The sequence below is a fragment of the Myxocyprinus asiaticus genome, chromosome 8 (assembly GCF_019703515.2).
Source record: "Myxocyprinus asiaticus isolate MX2 ecotype Aquarium Trade chromosome 8, UBuf_Myxa_2, whole genome shotgun sequence".
Classification (NCBI taxonomy): domain Eukaryota; kingdom Metazoa; phylum Chordata; class Actinopteri; order Cypriniformes; family Catostomidae; genus Myxocyprinus; species Myxocyprinus asiaticus.
The window spans coordinates 44922170-44945850 of record NC_059351.1 but is presented as its reverse complement, the minus strand read 5'-3'; the positions used below and the strand labels follow the sequence as shown (position 1 = coordinate 44945850).

General features: G+C 38.1%; 1 protein-coding gene across 2 annotated transcripts in view; it reads right to left on the bottom strand.

Annotated features, from left to right (window-relative positions):
- The window catches only part of LOC127445523 (guanine nucleotide exchange factor DBS-like), a 95149-nt gene that overhangs the window by 20289 nt on the left and 51179 nt on the right, over positions 1–23681 (bottom strand). For both annotated transcript variants that reach the window (XM_051705666.1, XM_051705668.1), the window contains exons 4-9: positions 20863–20953; positions 3578–3697; positions 3297–3413; positions 2636–2785; positions 1202–1326; positions 703–817 (exon numbers count right to left, since the gene is read on the bottom strand). In XM_051705666.1, coding sequence (XP_051561626.1) covers positions 703–817; positions 1202–1326; positions 2636–2785; positions 3297–3413; positions 3578–3697; positions 20863–20953 — 718 coding nt within the window. The remainder of the gene's footprint in view (positions 1–702; positions 818–1201; positions 1327–2635; positions 2786–3296; positions 3414–3577; positions 3698–20862; positions 20954–23681) is intronic.

Below are 23681 nucleotides of genomic sequence, written 5' to 3'. Positions count from 1 at the left end.
TTTTATCATGCTTTACTCGTCTGCCACAATTATCTAATGCATTTAATTATCTGAATTATTTATAATACATATTATAATTATTTAAATATAACTATTTATAATTATTTAATCATTATATATTGAATTATTGTTATTATTGTGCCTTTCTCAGCAAATATTTGAGATTAATTGCGATTAATTTGATCAATTAATCGGCATATGTATTCAATTCAATAAAAATTTTTTATCGATTGACAGACCTAATAAACAAATATGCTAATGAAAACATTTATTTATTTATATTAGTATAAATAAACAATGTAGCAATGTTTTTTCTCTTTTTCTTGTTGTTTGATTAATATTAGGGTCTATTGGTTTGTATATTTACACATCACACTGATCGAATATTTTGAGATATAAGATTTTTGTCCCATCTGCTTACACTCTTGCAATACATTAATGGCTGTGTTTACATTAATATCGCATCAAGAGGGGAATTTTGACGAAGCAGCGCATTTGACTGTTTATGTGCATTCACAACGAGACATGGTACTCGTTACTGCCGGTACTTTTAACATCGGTGGCTATTAAAATATTGAACTGAGCAGAGATTCCTTGGCAACCACTGTTTTAGAGAGCTGTGTAATAAATTCCAAAATCTGATGGATATCTAAAATGAAGAGTTCCTATCTACATTAAGAATGAACTGTCTGTGTATCTCACCTCCCTGAAGTTCTGTTCAAAAAGCCGCAGTTGCAGACATTGCTCCAGCTTGGTCTGATGTTTGTCCCAGAAATCATCAAATGCTGTTTCAGTCTCATCTAACTGACTGAGCAGTCTATAAAAAAAGAGAAAGAGTCAAAGAAGCGAGAAAAAGAGGTAGAGGAAAGGACAGTAGATAGGGTTATGTTCATTTTCACATATAGTATGCAGCAAAAGAAAAAAGGGATAGTTCACCCAAAAAATATTTCAGTTCTATTACTTTCATTGCATCTGTTTTCAAAACAATGAAAGTGAATGGTGACTGAGGCTGTCATTCTGCCTAATGTCTCTTTTGTGTCTGTCCACTCTCTGTCACCAAATATACTTAAAACAAAAACCTCAAACAAATCTAGCCATATTTGATAATGAAGTTGAAACTTGAACATGCACAAGTTTGCTGTTGTATTGTAACGGAATGTTTGCATTCCAGCACAGTAGATGGTGACACACACGCACACACCTCTGAACAGTGGCCAGGTTCTCCAGTTCATCCTGGTTCATGATGTAATCTGGATCTTTCACCAATGGCTCATTGATGCTCTCCAGCAAACGTCCTCCCTGACAGAGAGCAATCCTCAAGTCCTCCTGCGCGCACACACACACACACACACGCGCGAATATGAAATAAACATGCTATTCATTATGATACCGCTGAAGATTGAACTTGAATTATTATCGAATCCTATTTAGGGTTTGTTTATTACTTATGGTCATGTGACTAATCCATGTTAAATAATTTATTAATCATTATTTATGTTCTTAACGCCTCCATTGTCACAGAAAATTATACCCAATTTTCAACTGTAGTGCATTATATAATCTTTATTTATCTGCGCACGAGAGATCAGAAATAAGGGGCTGTTCAGACCGAACGTGATCTTGTGCTAAAAAATCTAGATGCAGTGCAACAAATAGAACAGAATGCAGGTGTCCTGAGACACATTTTAGAAAGTTTATGTTCTTTATAACTTGACACGGTGTTTAAAAAACACGGTTTACCGCATGTTTAGATAGAAGAAAATTGTGCAAACGGATGCAAAAAACGTGTTCGTGTGAACGGCCACTAAGCGTTTCCTTTTTTCACTTAAAGGAATGTTCAAGTTACTTTAACTTAATTTAATGTCAGGCTAACATGGATAAAAGCAGAAGAATCCAGCAAAACTTGTGGTAAAAACACTTTATATGTATTTTAAACGAATAAGCAAACTTTAAGGTGCACTCAGTAATTTTTTCCCATTGAAAAAGTTTTACTCCTAAATAAATTAATTGTAATTTTGAAACATATGTATAAAATCATGACCACTCAAATGAGATGAGGACTCTAGTCATATTAGTAACCTCATGAAAGCTGTTTTATTCTACATGGGGCAGGGGTGCCCTCATGGGGGCTGCCATTTTAGAATCACATGACCAGCTGAATACTACTTGCTTAATCTCAGTGACTGTCATGTTACTGAACACTTTCACTCTTGGATCTGTAACTGAAAACTATTGATTTTGAATGATGCTGCATCCACACCACTAGGTGTCACTGTAAGTCCAAGATGACATGATCAAAAAGAGCACCTTTACATTTATTAAAGTTTTTACCGCAAGTGTTGCTGGATTCACCTTGTGAATGGGTAAAGTTGTGCCAGATCTACTCTTGCAACAGGGGCTAGTATGGATACTCCAACAAACAGAGCAATGTTTTGACATTGCTATAGAGCCACAGTGTTTACAGTTTTTTGGGAAATTGACCTACGAATGAATAACTCATAGCTGTCTCTGCATATTAGGCTGGGATAGAATAATTTTTACGTAGAAAAAAATGACAAATTACATACATCAGCTTTAACTTAACTTTTATTTAACCCAGAATATTCTTTTTAAAGCAACACAGTTGTTTTCTGACCTTCATCTTGTCCTTCTTCTCCGTATGGATGGTCAGAAGGTTGGACGTGGCCTCTACATCATTGGGCAGCTCTGTTTCTGCCAGCTCTGTCCCAAATGACTGAAGAGTTTGTGCTGTTTTTTTCACCATCAGAGCAAAACCTTCAATGGCCTACATGCACAACACAAACCATAAAAGGATATTAGAATGCACGCAAAATCACTACATCTGTGTTATGTACTATGCACAAAACGGCAAGCTACCTAAGCACAATCAAACAAATAGAACACCAACTCTAAACAATCACACTAATGACTGCCAAGTGTTCATGCACACTACAAACAAGTGTGCAGTACTTAAAACACAGCAGCCACAGATCAATACAGATGTGTTGAAAATCAGTTAGTGATTACTTAAAAGCAAGTCCACAAGTGGAACAAGAAGGAAAGCAAAATATTTGCTTTAAGTCAAGACCAACATCCTCCTCTTTCTGAGGATGCAGGACTCATTTATTAATGCATAATTACTGTAATTAAGAGCCACATCTGGAATGATATGCTGCCATACTAATATTAAGAATGCAGTATACTGTGCACAGTATGCATTAATTAATCCATTCACTGTGCAGTTTATAAATGTAACCAATCCTGCGTATTGTAGTGGAGAATGGGTCGGTACTCACTGTGCGGTGTGAAATCCATTTCTCGTGGCAGTACTCCTGCGTGCCGCCCAGTTCCTGAGTGAGCTGTGTGCGGTCGATGTAACTGTGGAGCTCAGTCACAGAGCTGAGCATAATCACCTACACACACAGTTCATAATGTATTCCTTCTCTTATGTCACCATATAATCCATTTCATTATGCTCATCATTAACCACATGACACACAATCACACACTCAGTCAGTGTGGCGGTTTGTATCTGTTCGCATAATGTATATGGGAATGTGTGTGTGTGTGTACTAACCGGCACCTTCATTTTAAACTCATCCTTGTTCAACTTAAATAGTATATCTGAGATGGTCCGCTGGAAGAATGTTGTGGGTCTCAGTACCAGCACCAGCTGCAGGTTGCCTGGGAAAGAGCCCTGAAGAACACAAAAACAAAAACTAATAAAATATCTCATAACATGGATAAAACAACTACATAAAAAACATTTTAATTACCCAGGTTCATGTTAGTGAGCTATTGCATTTTACTGGTACAACTTCTCTCCCATCCCCTCTGTCACTCCATCTACACACACACATCTACATTCTGTTGCCATGACAACTCCATTCCTTGAGAGACCAGAAAGGGTAACAATGGTCTCACATATGCCTCCCTGAGTGCGCTCTCTCTTTCTCTCTCTCTCTCTCTCTCTCTCTCTCTCTCTCTCTCTCTCTCTCTCTCTCTCTCAAGTGAATGTTTGAACACACGTGCCCCTCCCAGAGTGCCAATGTTTATGGTCTCTTCATGAAAATGCCTCCCACTGGGCAGCGTTTCATATCAGAAATATGTTAGCAGATCAATACAGAGCAGTGGTATTTGTGTGGTCTGTGTTGAGGGGCTTCTGACAGCAAAATACACAGAAGCCTGCCTGTGTCTCAGCATCACTGACAGTGTGTCGGTCAGTAAGCAGTGAAGCAGAGAGGAGGGAATAAGGCTCTGACACAGAGAACTGATAAAAAAACCTGAGACACTGCGTTAATGTACATCACTCATTAGCAGTGTTCATATTATTATTAGTTCATAATATTGCGTTACTCCTTAAAAATGTAACTTAATTAATTAAAAAGTTATAATAAAGTATCAATAACATGAATATGCATGATTTGTTTTTCCATCAACATGGCAGCCAATGTGAATAATGAACAATAACCACTCTCTTACCTAAAGCAGCAAAGTCCAACACTTGAACCTGCATCATATATGTCATCATATGCGGCGCACATCGACAATGCCAGCCTAACATGTTCAAGGAATAAGTCTAATGAATAAATTAATATTTTTCACTTAAGTCATCTCAGTGCACGCTTGTTTGTTTCATGAATCAAACTACTTGTATATTATAAAACAAAAATGTAGAATATTTTTAGAAACTAAGACATTTTCTCTGCGTACGCAATCGATGTAGAATGTTGCTCGGAGCCACTGATCCAGAGTCAGCTTTTCTCATCCCATTCTCCCAGTTACAGGGAGCTGAAACACGGATCAGTTCGGCTGCGTAAGTCAGTGAATTGAGTGAGTATTTAACCCTGTGTATCATGTTGTGTCCTGTGGAAGACTAGTCTTATAATCCCTCTACCTAAACGCATTTATTGATTTTTAATGCTGTGTGTATTAACACATGAATCAACCGCATATCACTCAACCAAATATTGACCTCACATTACGCTAAAACACAAAATGTGCATGCGCGTTAGTGAGTTGATTGACAGGTGATGTCTGTGTCTAAAAGGTGATTGGATCTTTTACCTGCAAGGTGGGACTTCCTTTCTACATCCATTGACTGTTGGGTTCTAGAGCTTATTGGTTGGGCATTCCAATTTCTCCCATTCATTTAAATAGAAGTGACTCGTCTCTCTCTGCTAAATAGTCTCTGGCCTCACACTTTATAGAGCTACAATGCCAATCATGCACTACATCTCCTCCCCGAAGTTTGCACACTTTTACTCCAGATTTCTCGCAATACAGGGACAGTAGAGGTGTACAAAAGCACCGCATTATTTAAAAAGTAACTCCGATATATGGTCTAAAATAAAAAAAATATTGCGTTACTTTACTCGTCACTCAAAAAAGTAATCTGATTGCATAATGTGCGTTACTTTTATCATGTTACCCCAAACCTCCTCATGAGATATTTTCTAATCTGACCCTTAAAAATGACTTCAATTGGCGAAACCCAGCATCGTCACTGATTCAGTAATTAAAAAAAAAATAATTTTTTTGAATAAAAACAAAACAAGCTAATGTAGATTTTTAGGTTAATTCTTTAGGTGGACATTTTTTACAGTGAAGGAATGGAAAACCTGAAATCATGAACAGTATCCAATTCCACTCTAATTGGTTTAATGTTTTGTTTTAAATGGGTCATGACATGAGGAATACAATTTTCCTTGATCTTTTGACATACAAAAGGCCATTGTATTATAAAAACAAACAGTAAGTTTCAGAACTCAAAACTTCCTCCTCTTGGCAAAAAGAGTATTTGTTGAAACCAAGCTGCTAAACTACCCATTCTCTACTTCCTCCACATTGTGATGTCACACTGCGATAGACATTTGTGTCTGACCGCCTCCACAAAAACACATCAACGCCTATTTTACCTTATCACTTCTGTAACCCTGCCCAGTAGTGGTGAGCAGTGAGATGGTAATATTTTTTTCAATGGTGATTCATTTGCATCTTGCTTGTTATTTGTAGAAACCAACTAGCTGACAACTACCAGCAAAGAGCCAACAACCAACCACCAAAAAAAGTCTGTTGATAAGGGATATGTTGCTTAATTGAAGCACCACTAATAAAAAGCTGAGATCAAGTTTCATTACTGCATTTCAACTGTACAGTCTCTGCATTTAAATGCTTCTAATTGCTCAGTCATTCTGACCACAGAGCATATTTAAAGGGGGTGTCAAGCGCAATTATCACAACTGAGATTAGTTATAAACACTTGGGTTGTCCAAAGAATCGCAATCACGTCCTTACAGCTCTGTGGGAATCTGCCAACATGAGATAATCCTACAATGAGCTGATCTCACAGTCTACCATGCTGAAATGCTTCCAGCTCTGGGTTTTGAGGGAAATTTGTTCACCCCCACACCCCTTATTTTTTTGGACAGTGTCATTGTTTGTTTTTGCTCTCATTTAACAATTAGGAGAGAGTGGGATTCAAGGGCTAATTGACATGGAAGTAGTTTAGATAACAGTTTGTTTCCAGAGTGGACCTGAAAACAAACAGAATATGGATAGGATTAATTAACCCACCACCTTAAACTTTTTATTTCATGTAACATATTCAGGGTGTGTTCACATTTGTAGTTCGGTTCTCTTGGTCCGGACTAAAAAAGAAAATGATACATTTAGTCCTGATTTGCTTAGCGTTCACACAGGCATTTTTAACACCGAACCTAAAGATACAAAACAAAAGGCATCAGGAAAAAGTCATAACCTGATTGGACAGATTTTATGATGTATATTTTGCGACGGAACTTGCCAAACATCCAAAACAATGCTGGCTGCTGGGCGAAATGCGCTCATTAGATTTATATATGTGTATATAGTGGTATTTTTACCAGCTGAGGACAAACGAAGAGCTAATAAAATGTGTAAAGGAGTCAAAACAGCACCAGGAATTCCTCCATTGCACACACAAACGAAGATATGCTGCAATGACGGCTGACGGCAGTTCCACCGCCTGTACCGAACTGTAATGGGCAACATAGCTCCTATGATGAGAAGAACCAGGTATGCTTGAGGTCAATATAAGGCAAATTACTCCCTGTTATTGGTCTGTTTAGACGTCTTTGGTCCATGTTGCGTTCTTATATCAATCGAACCATACCAGAGTTCGTTTGGAAGCGGACCGAGACCCACTATTCAGGCGGTCTCGGTCCGCTTGTTTGGTGCACACCAAGGTTCGGGTGGCAGCATTCACACTTGTTCAAATGAACCGCACTAACAGAGCAATCGCACCAGAGTTCGTTTTAATCGAACCAAACCTGCCAAATGTGAACATACTCTTAGTGGTGATTACTAAAATATTTATATATTTTATAATATAAGTGCACAGACCTTAGCAGGGACTAGGGTGGAAGAATGAAAAAGGGAACTGATTATCCACGACAGTATCAACAATGAATATAATCATCATTCAGTACCATGGTATTACCCTGGTAACTGCACAGTGTCTTTATTTGTTATAGGGCTCTAACGTTTTGATGAGTGCCTCATCACTTTTTTCACTTTCTCTCATCTCTGCTCCCTAACTTCATCCCGTCATCTCTGCTGCTTCCACTCTGACCTCATCATCACCTTTATATAACGGACACTTCTTATCAGGGGCGTAGCAGTCATTTTAAAAGTGGGGGGGACACAGCTGTCAGTTGATGGCTCGTACAGACCCAACACTTACAGTGCAGTATTAATATTTTACAGTATATATTCATATATATGTATAAGTATTATATTAATAAATACTTATTATTTACTTTGAATAATTATTTTATAGCTTCAAGTATGGCAAAATAATTGCAAAATATTGTAAAATTAGCTGCAAAAATAAAGGGCATCTTGTGGAGCACTTGCTTCTGTTTCACACATGACAATAAAAGAATGAGCACAAGCTGGTCCTGAATAAATTATTTAATCAATTACAATAATGACAAACAATTTTTATTTTTTACTCTGTGCTTGTGCATTGTGGATTTAAATGTATCCAAGTGGCTCGAGGTTTTTGACTACATTCACCAAAATCTGTTCAGATCCATTTAATGATTAGTTCAGTGACCATTTCTGGTGATGCCAGAAGGTGGTGACAAATGAGTGTCTTGTGTGAAATTAGTTAGTCACTGAATTAACGATCCAAAAAAAATGTTTAATCCTTTGAAAGAGACTTTAGTAGAGGTTTTAAGCATTATAAGAACAAGCAAATCCATCATTTCCCTACACTTTTTGAGCTGCTGAGCATGACTTTTATCAAAAGACAACAATAATAGTCTTATAATAATTATAGTTTCAATAACGTCCGTACGTTTTCATGTATAAAAAAAGCGTGTCTACATACATTGACTTCAGTAAAATGCATAAATGTTCTAAGAACACAGCAGATCTATCTTTTTTCCTACAGTTTGTCGACTGCACACCAACATAGAGGTAAAAAAACAGGAGCTGATATTAAAAATAGCTTTAAATATTTAACACCGATCTAGTAATCTGCTTAAATTGGCTAAAATAACCAAACTATTACCTTAAAAACATAATGTAAAAAGTATAACTTAATGAAGACTTTTGCGCTGATATAAACTCCACTTACAATGTGTGCTTAAAAGGATTGTCCTTTGTTTTTTTTCCGCAGTACATTTCACGTAATGCTGCCAATCAAGAATGATATGCCGATAAATAACTCTCATTTGTGTGTTCCTCATCTCTAGATTATTAATTTAGATTAACATCAATGTCGATAAAAAAACATGGATAAATGAGCATTTTTGAAAGCAACTTTGTAGAAATGAACGGAGCTGCGTTGATTAGACTGTCTGACTGACGGTCTATTATGTAAGGGTTATTTCGGCTTATGAAAATCACCTGTGATTGGCTGGATGGTCACTCAATCAGCCCAAAGTAACAAAACACAAAGAATACTGTATACAAATCCACCATTTGGACTCGATATGGGTTTAGCTTGGAAAAAGTGCGGGGGACGTGTCCCCCACGTCCCCTGTGGCTGCTACGCCCTTGCTTCTTATATTACATTTCTTCATTTCTTTTAATATTCATATAAATGTTATTTTACTGTATTCTGTCATTAATATTTATAAATACCTTACAGCAATAATATGGTGGTACAATGATGGTGTCAAGATGGTACCATGGTTTTGAATGGTTATCAGGATAGACAGCATACCAAAAAATGGTAATACAATGGTATTTTTCTGAAAGTGATTAGTCTAATGGCTTATTAGTTTCAACAAAAAATAAACTGGCTTTGGCTGAACCAGACAGCTCCTTTAGTTAATGGCAGTATTCTATAAAAGTTGAATTGAATTTCTATCACTGAAAGTGACGCAACCGATTCCATTATAATGAATACATCTGTCTACACTGCAGGTGCGTGGTGTCAGAAATGCGGTAGCAATCGAGTATTATTCTTTTGATGAAGTTACAACACATGGAGTGGACTTTTTATCTGACCTGGTACTCGTCTGAGGTAACAGCATGGCGATGTTCCAGGACGAATTCCAATCTGCATTTTTGCTCCCTTGAAGGACACTGCTGTGGGAGGGGACGCCACTCGAAAGCTCGTTCTAAATGAAAGTGCGAAAATGAATCTTTTCTCAAAGGGCCCTTCCACAAGTATTTTAGCGAAGGGAGGATCACTTGCGATTGGAATCCGTTTGTGCTATGGGTGTCAATAATGCCTTAAATCTTGCAGCTTGTTGAGGAGCTATTTTTTTAAGTGATCGGACTGGTAGAGGATAAAATGGGATACAAATTTTGGACTGAAAGAGGGATCCAAGTCATAACTAGGGACCAAAATATCACAGAGCAGGGGTCTTCAACCATTTTCAGGCCAAGGACCCCTTGGTATGTAGAGAGATGAAGCAGGGACCCCCGTAGCATATTGTCTGAAAATTGAGTGTTGCATTTTATGCCTATAAAAACGTGTATGGTACCATATTATATGTACATATTTTATGATGTTTACATTGCAAAGCCATAAAAATAATCATTAAATTAAGTATAGCAGAGGTCTGCAACCTATTTTTTAAAAGGGTACCTTTAATTGTCATTAATGTGCTTATGTTGCTGTTACCAATGATGTGTGACAGAATAAGGCCTAAATGAAGAGGAAGGGAGACATAGACAGCAATTTTGTTAAAAAAATCAAAGCAGGATGCAGAGGAAGCAGGAGAGCAGAGTCAACTTTATAGGCTGAATTCAACAAAGAGAGGAATGCAGTGGAGGGAAAGAAAGAGGATGGAGAGGAGGTACTGGAAGGAGAAAGTGACACAGAAGAAGAGGAAGAGCAAAGTAGAGAGGTAGAAGGATCATCAGGGACACACCTTTTGCATGTCCAGTAGGACATCATGTTATGCCCATTGTTAACAACATTACATAATATTACATAAATTGACTGAGTGATGCAGGTAGTTGTCAGTGAAGTGTCCTCATATAGGCTGTAGTTTGCAGTCTTGTGTTGGTAGTCTATTGACTGAAATGCTGGTCAATGTCTGGCTGGTATAGGCTGCATGAAGTCTTCACTTTAAGCTTATAAATTAGCAATTGAATAGAGTTTGAAGCTTTCCCATTGATAAATTATGTTTGACTCAAACAGATTTTAAATCACATCTGAAAGCTATAATCCTTCAATGTGATTTCTTACAGGCTCAATGAATCTTATGCTTTAGTATGGAGGTAGTATGAGGATCATACTATTGCTTTTAGACCACTTCACAAATCAGATATTCTACATATGGAAAATTGTAAATGTGACTATTTATTTAGCACCTTTGATCTGAACTGAGAGCAGTTTACACTCACTGCCTCAAATTTACCACTACAGCAGAGTCCCATCAGGACCAGTTTCCACATTTTTTTTGGAATTTTTCTCCCAATTTGGAATGCCCAATTCCCAGTGCGCTTTTAAGTCCTCATGGTGGCATAGTGATTCGCCTCAATCCGGGTGGCGGAGGATGAATCCCAGTTGCCTCCGCGTCTGAGACCATCAACCCGCGCATCTTATCACGTGGCTTGTTGAGCGCGTTGCCACGGAGACATAGCGCGTGTGGAGGCTTCACGCCATCCACCGCGGCATCCGTGCTCAACTCACCACGTGCCCCACCGAGAACGAACCACATTATGGCGACCATGAGGAGGTTACCCCATGTGACTCTACCCACCCTAGCAACCGGGCCAATTTGGTTGCTTAGGAGACCTGGCTGGAGTCACTCAGCACGAACTAGCGAACTAGTGAACTCCAGGGGTGGTAGACACACCCCATTATTGAGTCCTCTATTAAAACCACTCCTCTTTTAGATAGCTTAGGTAAACCGCTGTGTGTGTATGTGATTGCATTACATGATTGCCTTGGGCATCTCATAGAGACTGCAATTATAAGATATTTCATTCAGAAAATTAATGGAAAAACATGTACCAAAGTGATAATTCTGGTACTAAGTTCAGTCGCCCCTTGTCCAAAATCTGGGTCCTGAAGCAAAACCAGTGCTTAATGACACACAGTTTTCCCAAATATTATGTAGCCATGAAAAACAAGATGAATATACACACAATCTGTCACTTGCTCATTAATATGATGGCCATTTCACCATTTTGCCAAATGTGTTCTTTCATCCTCCCTTCCCCCCATTCCCACGTGTGCTAGCTGCATTATAATGGGAGTGTGTGTGTGTGTTAAGGGTGTTCGAAGGAGAAAGGACTGCAGTAGGGTCTGTCTGCCCAAAGCCAGACTGCAAAACATTGTGCTGGGTCTCTCTCACACACATATACTGTACACACACACAGTTCACTTCCCAGAAATTACGGGATTCAAGAGTGAGAAAAATTGTGTCAGATGGAGAATTGAGCTACTATGTGTGTTTAAGGGACTTGATGTGGTACTCTCCAGGGAAAACTGTGTGTGTCTGTGTGTGTGTGTAAGGAGGTGGAGAAACTGAGACTCCAGGGAGCAGCTGCCACCGCACTGATACACCACACTCTAATCAGACACACACACACACACACACATGCACGTGGAATTCAATTAACACACACATACACACACACACACACACACACACACACACACACACACGCGCGCGCACACGCACACACACATATATATACGCATGCATCTCCAGTTCAAATACACACATAATTTCCTAATCAAATTAATTAAATTTCTTTTTAAATTAGATAGTCAAATGAGCCACACAGGACAGAAATAATACACTGTAAAATGTTTTGTCAGGTAACCTAAAAAATGTGCTTCATGTGGTAACTGGTTACATTCAAGTCCAAAACATTAGTTAATATGACAGAATCAACCTAGTTTAGGACTATTTTGGGTTACACCAATGAAAGCTGTTTTAATGGTTAAGTTAGTTAGAAATGGCTCTTTAAGTTTCATCTGCACATTTCTACTTTTTACATATTAAGTTCTCAAAAGGTCCCATTATTTTCAACAAAACCAGAAATGTTCCAATAAATGTCTGGAGATTTAATGCCAGTGGCCCTGAAGATCATCTCCCTGAACTTTCACCTCAAACTACCCTCCGTGCCTTGTCAAAACCTCACGATTATGTACAGCTCAACATAACAGCTGAAAATGCCCCCTCATCAGCACTTTTCACTCTTAATTACCACCTTGTCCCGGGTGGATGTGAGGAACCCAGTGAGGTGTATCCTGACATCATGAGCATTTAGTCAAACTCTCAGGGTATGAGACAATGATAAAGTAAGAGAGCTTGGGGAGATAGTAGTTCACATGTATTGAACAGCATTTAAAAACACACTTGCAGTGTCTGGTGTGCTTCACTGAGATAACTTTGTCTTGTATGGCAAAGGCAACATAACAGAGGCAATATTACAACTAGAGAAGTGAGTTCGTCAACACAAACTTTGAATGTAGTCTTGATTGTGGCAAAAGTGTTCTGTGTGGGTTGCTAGGGCGTTCCTAGGTGGTTGCTAACATGTTCTGTGACTGTAGTTGCTAGGCAGTTACTAAGGTGTTCCCAGAGGATGCTATGTGGTTGTGAAGATGTTCTTGGTGGTTACTAGGACGCTTCTAGGTGGTTTCCAGGATGTTCTGGGTGGATGCTAGGCAGTAGCTTAGGTGTTCTGTGGCTTCTATGGAGTTTCTAGGTGGTTTCTAAGGAGTTACTAGAAACATTAGTTGCTAGGGCGTTGCTATGAGGTGGTAAAGGTGTTCTGTGTGGTTGCAAGGGTGTTCTAGGTGATTGCTAGCGTGTTCTGTGGGGTTGCTAGGCAGTTTCTAAGGTGTTCCGGGTGGTTGCTATGTGGTTGCTAAGGTGTTCTTAGTAGTTACTAGGGTGCTTCTAGATAGGGCTGGGCGATATGACGATATATATCATGGCTACGATATAAAGTGTCAATCAATAGAGATTTTGCTATACCGTGTATATCGCGATAATTAAATATTCATGCACGCAGCATGGGCTTATCTATCAGTGGGTAGGGCTTCACATGAGACAGGGTTTAAAAGAATATTCGGTGGCCGTCCAAGCTGCATCAATTACACGCATCTCGTGTTCACCATTTCATAAGTGCTTAATATGCTTCTCATCGGACGCGCACATCTGTGTTTCATGTGAGTGTCACGTGCGCTATCTCTGGAGGATGCAAGTACACACGAGTCCAGCATAGTTCCTGATATTTACTGGAGAGCGCAGAGCAAGGAAAAACCCTGATAAAAACATCTCCACAGAACAGGACGACTCCCAAACAAGTCAAGAAAATGAAGAGGAGCTTGCTAATAAAAATGAGTGTGACATCTGTGGCGAAGGTTCACAAAACCCAACACGGAGCAGAAAAATATAATATGCAAACTGTGTCACATGATGATAATCACTTGTAATAAAAGCAATTTGTTTTACCTCAAAATGAGGCAAGCAAAAGAATATTATGTAAACTAAAAGATGTATGCCACAATTTGGCTATAATTGATCTATTTAATAATTTATGCAAGAAGTGTTTATATAATTTTGGACATTTTCTGCAAGAGATCTTCCCAAAGCAATACAACATAGTGAATACTACATAAGTATTCTCTATGTTGTATTGCTTTGGGAAGATCTTGAGTTTTAATGGAAAGTTTATAATAATATTGGTGAACAACATATCCGGCTGAAATGTGGCATAATGTGAAATGTTGCATTATGGTGAGAATGATTTAAATCCAAGTTTTGTTTTTTTGTACTTTTGACTATTGTCAATCTCCGAATAAAGAGAAATTATATATGAGGAAACATTTGAAAGTATTTAATTCACTGAAAGAATTACCCAAAAATAGACACTACAATATGGTTATTTAATACATCAGCCAATTTTTTCTCACAAAATATTTACTATATCGTGATATACAGTATATCGTTATTGTGATACAAAATTGCTCATATCGTGATTTACTGTTGGTCATATCACCCACCCCTAATTCTGGGTGGATGCTAGGCAGTTCTAAGCTGTTTTGTGGCTGCTATCAAGTATCTAAAGAGTTAGAAACAGGTAGTTGCTAGGGTGTTGCTAGGTGGTGGCAAAGGTGTTCTGTGTGGTTGCTAGGCAGTTGCAGAGGAGAGTGGTTGGTACGCGGTTGCAAAGGTGCACTTGGCGGTTGCAATGGAGTTACTAGGAAGTTGCTAGAGCATTGTTAGGCAAGTAGGTAAGGTGTTCTGTGTGGTTGCTAAGGCGCTCCTAGGTGGTTGCTTGCATGCTATGTATGTTGCTAGGCAGTTGCTAGGGCATTCTGGGTGGTTGCTATATGGTTGCTAAAGTATTTTAGAGGTCCTAGGGGTTTTCTAAGGAGTTACTAGGTAGTTGCAAGGACATTTCCAGATGGAGGCTTAGGTGTTCTGTGTGGTTGGTAGGGTGTTTTTTGATGGTTATTACACCAACATGGATGAATAGATGGATGGATAGACAGATGCAGATAGATAGAAAGCTCTTGAAGGAATTATATGAGAATTAAATGAGAATTCAGCCACTTTTTGTTACTTTTTGATGCTTGGGCTGAAATGCTGTTGTAGCATATCAGATGACCAGATACAGATTTAACGTCTGCCCACAAAAAAATGTTGCTTGATTCTAGATGATCCATATATATATATATTCCATATAAAGCAAGAGAAAATGTAATCAAAGACACCAGCCACAGGGTAAAAATGGATGTATGCCTTGTTCTTTTACTTTGAATGTCATTAAGTGGACGCCAACCTGTCTTTCAACACGAGTCTCTTAACAACCTCCCCTGAGACACAGGATAAAGCACTAATGGAATATGGCTGCCACTCTTTCAAGTCACAGAAATGAAATGTTTAATGCAGTAACAACAGAACCATAGAAAAGCACCAAAGACACCAAAATAAAAGAGTTTAAGCACAGTTGGTTGGCCTGCAGAGTGAAGCAGCAGCAATGGATGATTTAGGAGTATTAAATGCTTGTTCAATTGAAACAGAATTTATTTCATTAAATTCATCGTGGAATGATTAGAAGATTTATGCTGCACTTAAACCCCTTAGTAAAACAAGACTGCTCTAATGTATTGATATATATTCAATAACAAGGATATGACTTGATTTGGTCATGAGATGACAATATGCACGAAATAGTGAATAAGAAATAATTAAAAATGATAATGTTTATGTTTGGGTGCCTGTGTGGGAGGGCAGAGCTTGGGCAGGGGGTGGGGGGTTCATTGGTCATCCATTATAAATATAACAAGGATAGTGCAATAATTTAATTTAGCTACATTGAGGATGATGTTTATCTGTATACTGCAGAAATTATTTTGGTGTTGGAGTCTCCAGAACTACAATCAGATGTCACCTAACTCACCACAAGTTGTTTGGGAGGGTTTCGAGAAAAAAGCCTCTGCTCTCATCCAACAACAAACTCAAGTGTCTTCAGTTTGCCAGACACTACTGGAACTTCAGATGGGACCGTGTTCTATGCTCAGATAAAACAAAAATTGAGCTTTTGGCAACAAACACCAGAGATGGGTTTGGTGCACACAGAGAGGTAGCCATATGGAAAAGTACCTCATGCTCACGGTTAAAAATGGTGGATTTTTAACATTGTGGGGCTGTTTTTCTGCCAGAGGTCCTGGACACATACACCGGATACATGGCATCATGGACTATCAAATACCAACAGATAAAAAATTCAAAACCTGACTGCCTCTGCCAGAAAGCTTAAAAAGGGCCGTGGTTGGATCTTCCAGCAGGACAATGATCCAAAACAAACATCAAAATCAACACAAAAAATGGTTCACTGACCACAAAATCAAGGTTCTGCCATGGCCATCCCCGTCCCCTGACCTGAACCCCATAGAAAACCTATGGGGTGAACTGAAGAGGAGAGTCCAACAACGTGGACCTCGGAATTTGAAGGATCTGGAGAGATTCTGTATGGAGAAATGGTCTCAGATCCCTTGCCATGTGTTCTCCAACCTCATTAGGCATTATAGGAAAAGAGCTGTTATCTTGGCACAAAATATTGAATAAAAGGGTGCCAATAATTGTGCCACACATATATTTGACAAAAATATTTGCTTTTTGATAAAACTTGTGTTGTGTTTGCAATTTTTTATATCCATTAGAGGATAGATTTTTGTGAATATTTTGTATGAAAGATCAAAAGGATAAACAATAAAGACATATTTTTCACAGCCTTCTTTGCTCCTATTTACCAAGGGTGCCAATATTTTTGGCCACAACTGTACAACCTTGCATAATTTGTAATCATTTATGGCTCTCATTTATATGCTCTTACAAATCGTAGTTTCAAAATACCATTCACAATAAAACAGTGTCATCATCATTGTCATCAAAAAGTAAACAAAGTGACAGATAATATGAAAGCTTCTGAGCAGCCAGCCATTCACAAAGGACACGTTCTTGAGTTAAAAAACTGAGATGTAATGAAACAGAATGAAAGAAAACATGCTTTGAGATGCGTTTTTTACTTAATGTGGTGCTCATGGCATGAGACGCTCCAAAAACAGTGAGCCAACAGTCAAAGACACCCGTCTAGCTCATGCTTACATAGAAAAACAGTTTAAAAAACCCAGACGGACACAAGAACACACTGTGTGTGAACGGCCCCTAACACAGTTTGAAGCTGATTCCATATTAATTAATGATAGTTTTACAGTAGTAACAATAACTGCAGGAATAAATGTGTCATTTTGACAGACACGATCATGAATTTTTCAGTCAAGTACAGATATGTGCATTGGACCTTTACATGTATGAGGAGCCCACAACACAATTAGCTTCATTTAGGATCAGTTTTAATGTTTTTTAAAAGGACTTGTAGGACACGTGTAGGAAAATCTCCTTCGGCCATTCCGCACCAGCTGCACTGCTGATAACCATTACCAATCAGCCATATGTGCTGTGACGGAGAAGAGAGAGAAAGAAAGAGGTGAATGAAGTGCTTGTGTATTGTGTGGAGAGAGAGAGAATTAGAAAAAAATTGGGGCGGAAGAGAGAAATTATGCCTAGAAAACATTTGTTATACAGAAAATCTGCAACCAACCAAGGAGAGAAGTAGGTAAATGGAAGAAAAACAACAATAGCAAAATGAAGAGAACGAGAGAGTAATTAGAGATGAAGATAAATATATACTTATTTATTATTGTTTATATATGTTATTTTATTATTGTCAAACTTTTGACAATCACTTCTACAGCAACATACATTTTGGCTTAAAAGAAAGCAAGGAAATGAAACATGGGGAAAAAGATTGTTCTTCCTCCCTCTGGGTGAAAGATAATCAGCCAGAATGTGTCATCTATTTTCCAGTCGGAAGTAGGTTTGTGAGCTATGTAGAAGAATCACCATCAATGCAAACAGTGAATACAGAAAACAATACACTGTTTCAGATGTGATCCAGTACATGTCACTAATACAACTAAAGCTAATTATGCAGAAGTACTTGAGATGTGGTATTGCTGTAACATTACAGTGTCATACATGTAACGTATGGTGTTAATGGAATTTATTACAATATATTTTCACATTTGAGATAGATCTGATGAGATCTGGGGCATCGTTCATGTTTATAGCACAGTGTGAGGTGAGTTAAGTTTTAATATTAAAGTTTAGGGGTATAGAACAAACCACAACTAACAATGAGCATCTTCAGGCTGTTTCACAACATTATTAAATAGTAAATACAAGTTAATAATGACTATAACTCAGTACTTGCATTGTAATTACACTAATATGAACAATAATGTAAATTGTGACCCAAACATCTAAATAATTTATTTTGTCTCCTGTAGCGACTTCAGATTAGAGTAGCTCTTATCTCTCTGAATGTACAGATAAAACTGCATATTACATTACTGATGAGATGGCAAACAATGAAACAGTCAACCTATTGCAACAAAAGTTCAACCATCTTTCGAACCAAACTAAATAAAATCTCCAAACACAACACAAGCTTTCCCAGTATAAATGTCATTATTTTTCCATTCGAGACATTTCTGTTGGCAAAACAACTACATTTTGTCACAGTGCAGTTGGAAATGACTCATGATTTCAGGTTCAGCTCAATTTGCTGAGGAGACAAACAGCCAATCTACGAACAAACCGTAGATTAACACACTTTTGCAATCTTCAGGCCTCAGTGTCAACACTAAGATCTGCAATACTCACAAAACACTAGCACATGCTACATTTTTGCATGTTTTGATTATGTTGGCTTGTCAAAGCCAATATACTGTTATTCTAGACATAAGTTTAAGGTTTTTTCAAAATCCCTATTCCAAGACCAAAAAATTCTGACTGTAAACTTTTAAGCTACATCCACCAAACGCAGCACAGGCCTTCAGCCTCTTGTGACTCATAATGCTAATGGTTTTCCCAAAGCGGACAATAACAAGTCCCATTGACTTACACTGCCCAAAATGACTCATACATCCATCCATCCATACGTCTGTCCGTCCATCATCCATCCATCCATCCATCCACACTCCTACATTATATCTATACAAGGGCAATACAGTTATGACAATATTGAACAACAAAAAAAATAAATAATCTAAATTGTTGTTATTTTTATTTCTGCCTCACACTTGGGTGGGGAAAATACAGCATATCTACAGCTGTGGACAACAAGATACATTAATATCTTGATCACTTATTTGACTGCAGAAGTGCTTTCAAGAGCTGTCCCAATTAAACACTGTTAATCTGATTGGCCCATTAAACTCTCCTCCACTGGCCAGCGCACACACACAATCACAAAGGCTCACACCCCCCCTGTGGTCACCACACTTCTTGACAGTCTGATGAGTTTACTGCAAGCATAATAGAACTGATGATGGCTGCAGGCCACAACGAACACCAGCTGATGACAAGAACTGAACATTATTAAAGCTCTTATTTTGCAGTAAACAGGACTCAAAAGAACAGTTCGCCCAAAAATGAAAATTCTGTCATGTTGTTCCAAACCCGTGCGATTTACTTTCTTCTGAGGAACACAAAAGTGCAGTAGATGCTAAGCAGAATGTTAGCCTCACTCACCATTCACTTTCATTGCATCTTTTTCCATACAATGAAAGTAAATGGTGACTGAGACCGTCATCTCCTTTTGTGTTCCATGGAAGACAGAAAGTCATATGGGTTTGGAACAGAATAAGTAAATGATGACAGATTTTTCATTTTTGGTTGAACTAACCTTTTAACTGGATCACTTTTACATATTTTTGAAAATGCCTTATCAATAAATTACTTTGTTTATATTTGTTTGGATGAACCACGGCATGTGGTGTGCTAGACTGTGGTGCAGGCGGTGGATTAAATATTTAGGGTTTCTATGAAAAGAAGCGAGGGCCTTGTTTAGATGCTCTCAGATGTGGAATAACGCTAAAATTCTGACTAATACACACACACACACACACACACACACACACACACACACAGCCTAAGGCACCTGCCTGTCAGCTCCTATTCTTCACACATGCACCCACAGAAAAAACAACACACGTGAACTCACAATAAAAGTTTCTTCATTCACACAGACACACAAAGAGATTTTATCTTGGACTGCTGAAACAAGGACCCACATTTCAGTGCACTATTAAATAAATAGGAAAAATCGGGGCTAATTGTCACTTTTTACTCCAATTAATATTTGATAGGGTAGGCTTATTATTAAATGTACATATCTTAAAAAGCACATATCTTAAGGTCTTGAATACAAAAACAAAAAAACAAACAAAAAAAGAAGCTATAGAATGTTTCCAACAGGATATTGCCCAGGATAATAGATCAATTCATTAAACACATGTTGACCTTTTGTGACAAAATGCCCCAACAGAGGGTAACATACAAACATATCAATCTATTGATTTGTCCAACAAATATTTAAATTAATGCATTTAAAAAATTTTAAAAATGTTACAACTTGCCCCAATAATAATAATAATAATAATAATAATAATAATAATAATAATAATAATAATAATGCGAAAACTTCCACCGGTTGGTTAAAATCTACTTTCATTATTTACTTTACCCCTTGTCTTCATGTATGAGTGGTTTTGTTGTGTTTACCAACAGCTATTACAAAAACGGAAGGTAGAATAAGAAGAGGGTTTTGAACCTGGTGTTTGAAACCAACAAACAAGACATTTTTGTAATTGGACTTTCTACTCAAAACCTTAAAGTTACTGAGAAATAGCCCTTGTGATACCTTCCCGTGTGACAACTTACCCCGGTCTCCCCTAATATGATGTTTCCCTCTTTAGATTCAAAACATATACAGTACATGCACATCCTGGATGTAGCATGTCTTTACTATAAGACTCACCGCGATCCGCAGCAACGTCCCCTTCACTGATGCCCATTTGTCTTGCCGGCGGTCAATGATCAGGATGAAGCCCACCCCTGATGAGCTGAGACTGAAATAAGAGAGACACCATCACCATGTCAGCACACATACATACACACCTCCAAAAATCATAAACATTGACATCCCGGAGAGGCCACAAGCCAAATCTCGCTCCAGTGCATTTTGAAACGACTCTACATTCCCTGTCTGCATCATTACACAGCTACTATCACACTGCAGTCATCCCTGCACATGAGACTGATAAATTAACCAGCACTCTAGTGCAAACCGCTATTTCTAAACAGAAAGACATCTGCAATTGTCCCCTAACCATGACCATGTCAAATGCATCCAAAAGCAAAACATACACGCATGATGAAATGCACTAGTCCAGAAAGCAACCATGGCAACATAGTGCAGAGATGCTGAGCTGGTTGCTATGTCCATCACCATGGAGAACGGGAAATCTCTGCAGTATCAAGCTGCTTTCTGGTTACCGAGGCAGCTGTAAAATCCAATCACACACTTCCAATATACAAAAAAAACACCTTGATTCTGCAGAATCCACACCTAATCCTTGTATTCCAAATTTTCTTCAGCAGAAGAAATGGAGATTACTGGAGATTTCAGTCCATACCGATTGTGTTCTCCCCTTCAGTACACCTTTGCGTCCAGCCATTCTGTTTATGGTTCCATTTGAATGAGGGCCACCGTAGGCACAGACCCAGAGAGCAGCTACAGTCTGCCTCCCCTCTACAGCGACCAATTGTGCTGCATCAGGTGCTCCATCTTAGCCAATCAGGGCTAAGAAGAAGCCTGACCGACAGCCGAGCTCAGAATCTAGCTTGAATTACTAATATAGACTGTGGGTGGGACATAGTGTTGATTGTTAATGAAAGCTCCGCCTACCCAAAACTGGCACTGCAGATAGCTGTGTATCAAATGTGCCACCATTATAGTGACACACAGATTGTCTCTTCTTTCTCTGGCACGTTACCTCTCCCTTCCTCTCTTCTGAATTTCACACTCGCATCTTGTTTATCTTCTCTCAGTTCCACCTCTCCTGTCCCCCCCTCTCTGATGCCTCTGCCTTTTTTTTTTCTTGAGCATTTGTTCTTCGCTGCTTTCAAAGAGGAGGGAAGGAGAAAAAAGGAGGAGAGTGATGCTGGGGTCTTATCAGCTGCAAGAGCCCCAGTTCAGCTCTGCAGTGACACAATGACTAATGACCTTGAGCGTCCGTATCTAATAAAGATCATAAATTTGATTAAAATCATAACAGTAATTATAACTTTCCATTCAAAGGCTGCTGGATTGTAAAGCCATCGGGTGGTTCAATGCACGATTTATATTAATATTGAGACATAGCTTATTATTGCTTTTAATTATTGTTTGGTGTGATTAGCGGATTGTATTTTTTCTTTTATACATTTTCTTTTAATTACTGTAGCAGAATGCTATTGGCTTTGAGGGAAAAATTAGGTGAAGATACAATGCAGATAATTTTCATTTTCATGGTTAATAGGGAAAGTTACATATACAGATCATATAATGCCATAAATAGTTTTCATTTATCAATTAACATCATTGACTAAGTCCAGTAAGCATAAAAAAGCTAAATCAATATTTGGTGTAACCACCTTTGCCTTTAAAACAGCCCCAATTCTTCTAAGTTCACCTGGACACAGTTTTTCTTGGTTGTAGGGCAGATAGGATGTACAAAACTTCTTGGAGAATTCACCACAGTTCTTCTATCTATTTAGGCTGTCTCAAGTATGTCTGTCTCTTCATGTAATCCCAGGGCTATGTGGGGGCAATGGCATTCGTTGCAGGGCACCCTGTTCTTCTATTCTAAGCTTTTCTATTTGCAAAAGTAATGTTTGGGAGTCTAACATTTATATTTCCTATTGACACACTAAAGCTAAAGCTATAAATAACCATCTTAAGACAAATGCTTTTGTATATATATATATATATATATATATATTAGATAGATAGATAGATAGATAGATAGATATATTCTATTCATTTTAAAATTAAATTAAAATTAAAGTTAGTACAGTAAATAATATGATACCATTTAAATTTCTTTGGTATTACAGTATAATGAGAAACATATATATTGGTTGCCTCACTGAGTGTTCCTGGGATCTAGTGCAATGTGTAAAAAAAATTTCTCCACATGTTTTTGAGATGTCGGATGTGTTTTTATGTTGTCCAGTTGCTTGTTTATTGTCAAGAATGCCCATGTTTAGAAATTGAGGATGGGGATGAATAAAAGACTACTACTACAAAAATATATATTTTTTGCATTATGGTAATGTGGAATTGTCACAATGCAAAAAAACTTAATGGCCCTCAAAATATGCTTCATTTTATAAGCAAAATATAATTCTGAAATCCTCTGGCTTAGACCTGAGGATTAATTTACCAAATCAAAACCACATTAAAACCGCATCAGTCATTTTGACCATGAAGAAATCCATCCAATTACTCAATCACCCCTTTCTCTTTGTTTCTCGTGGGAATAATGGGGAAACGAGAGAAAAGGTTGAAGCAAAGGACCAGAATCACTTATTCATTAAAATATTAACAGGGGATCCCAAGGGATCAGTGAATGGACCAATGCACTAGTAAACTTTTGGGGGAATTCATATTTAAAGGACAGTGATACATGCAAATGTATTCAAGATCACTCATATGAAGCCAACAATAATGTATTTTCCTTAAAATATCATGTATTCAAATTATTCACAAACTAAGAATACACATGTAAAACAAGGGGGTATTGAGAGCACCTT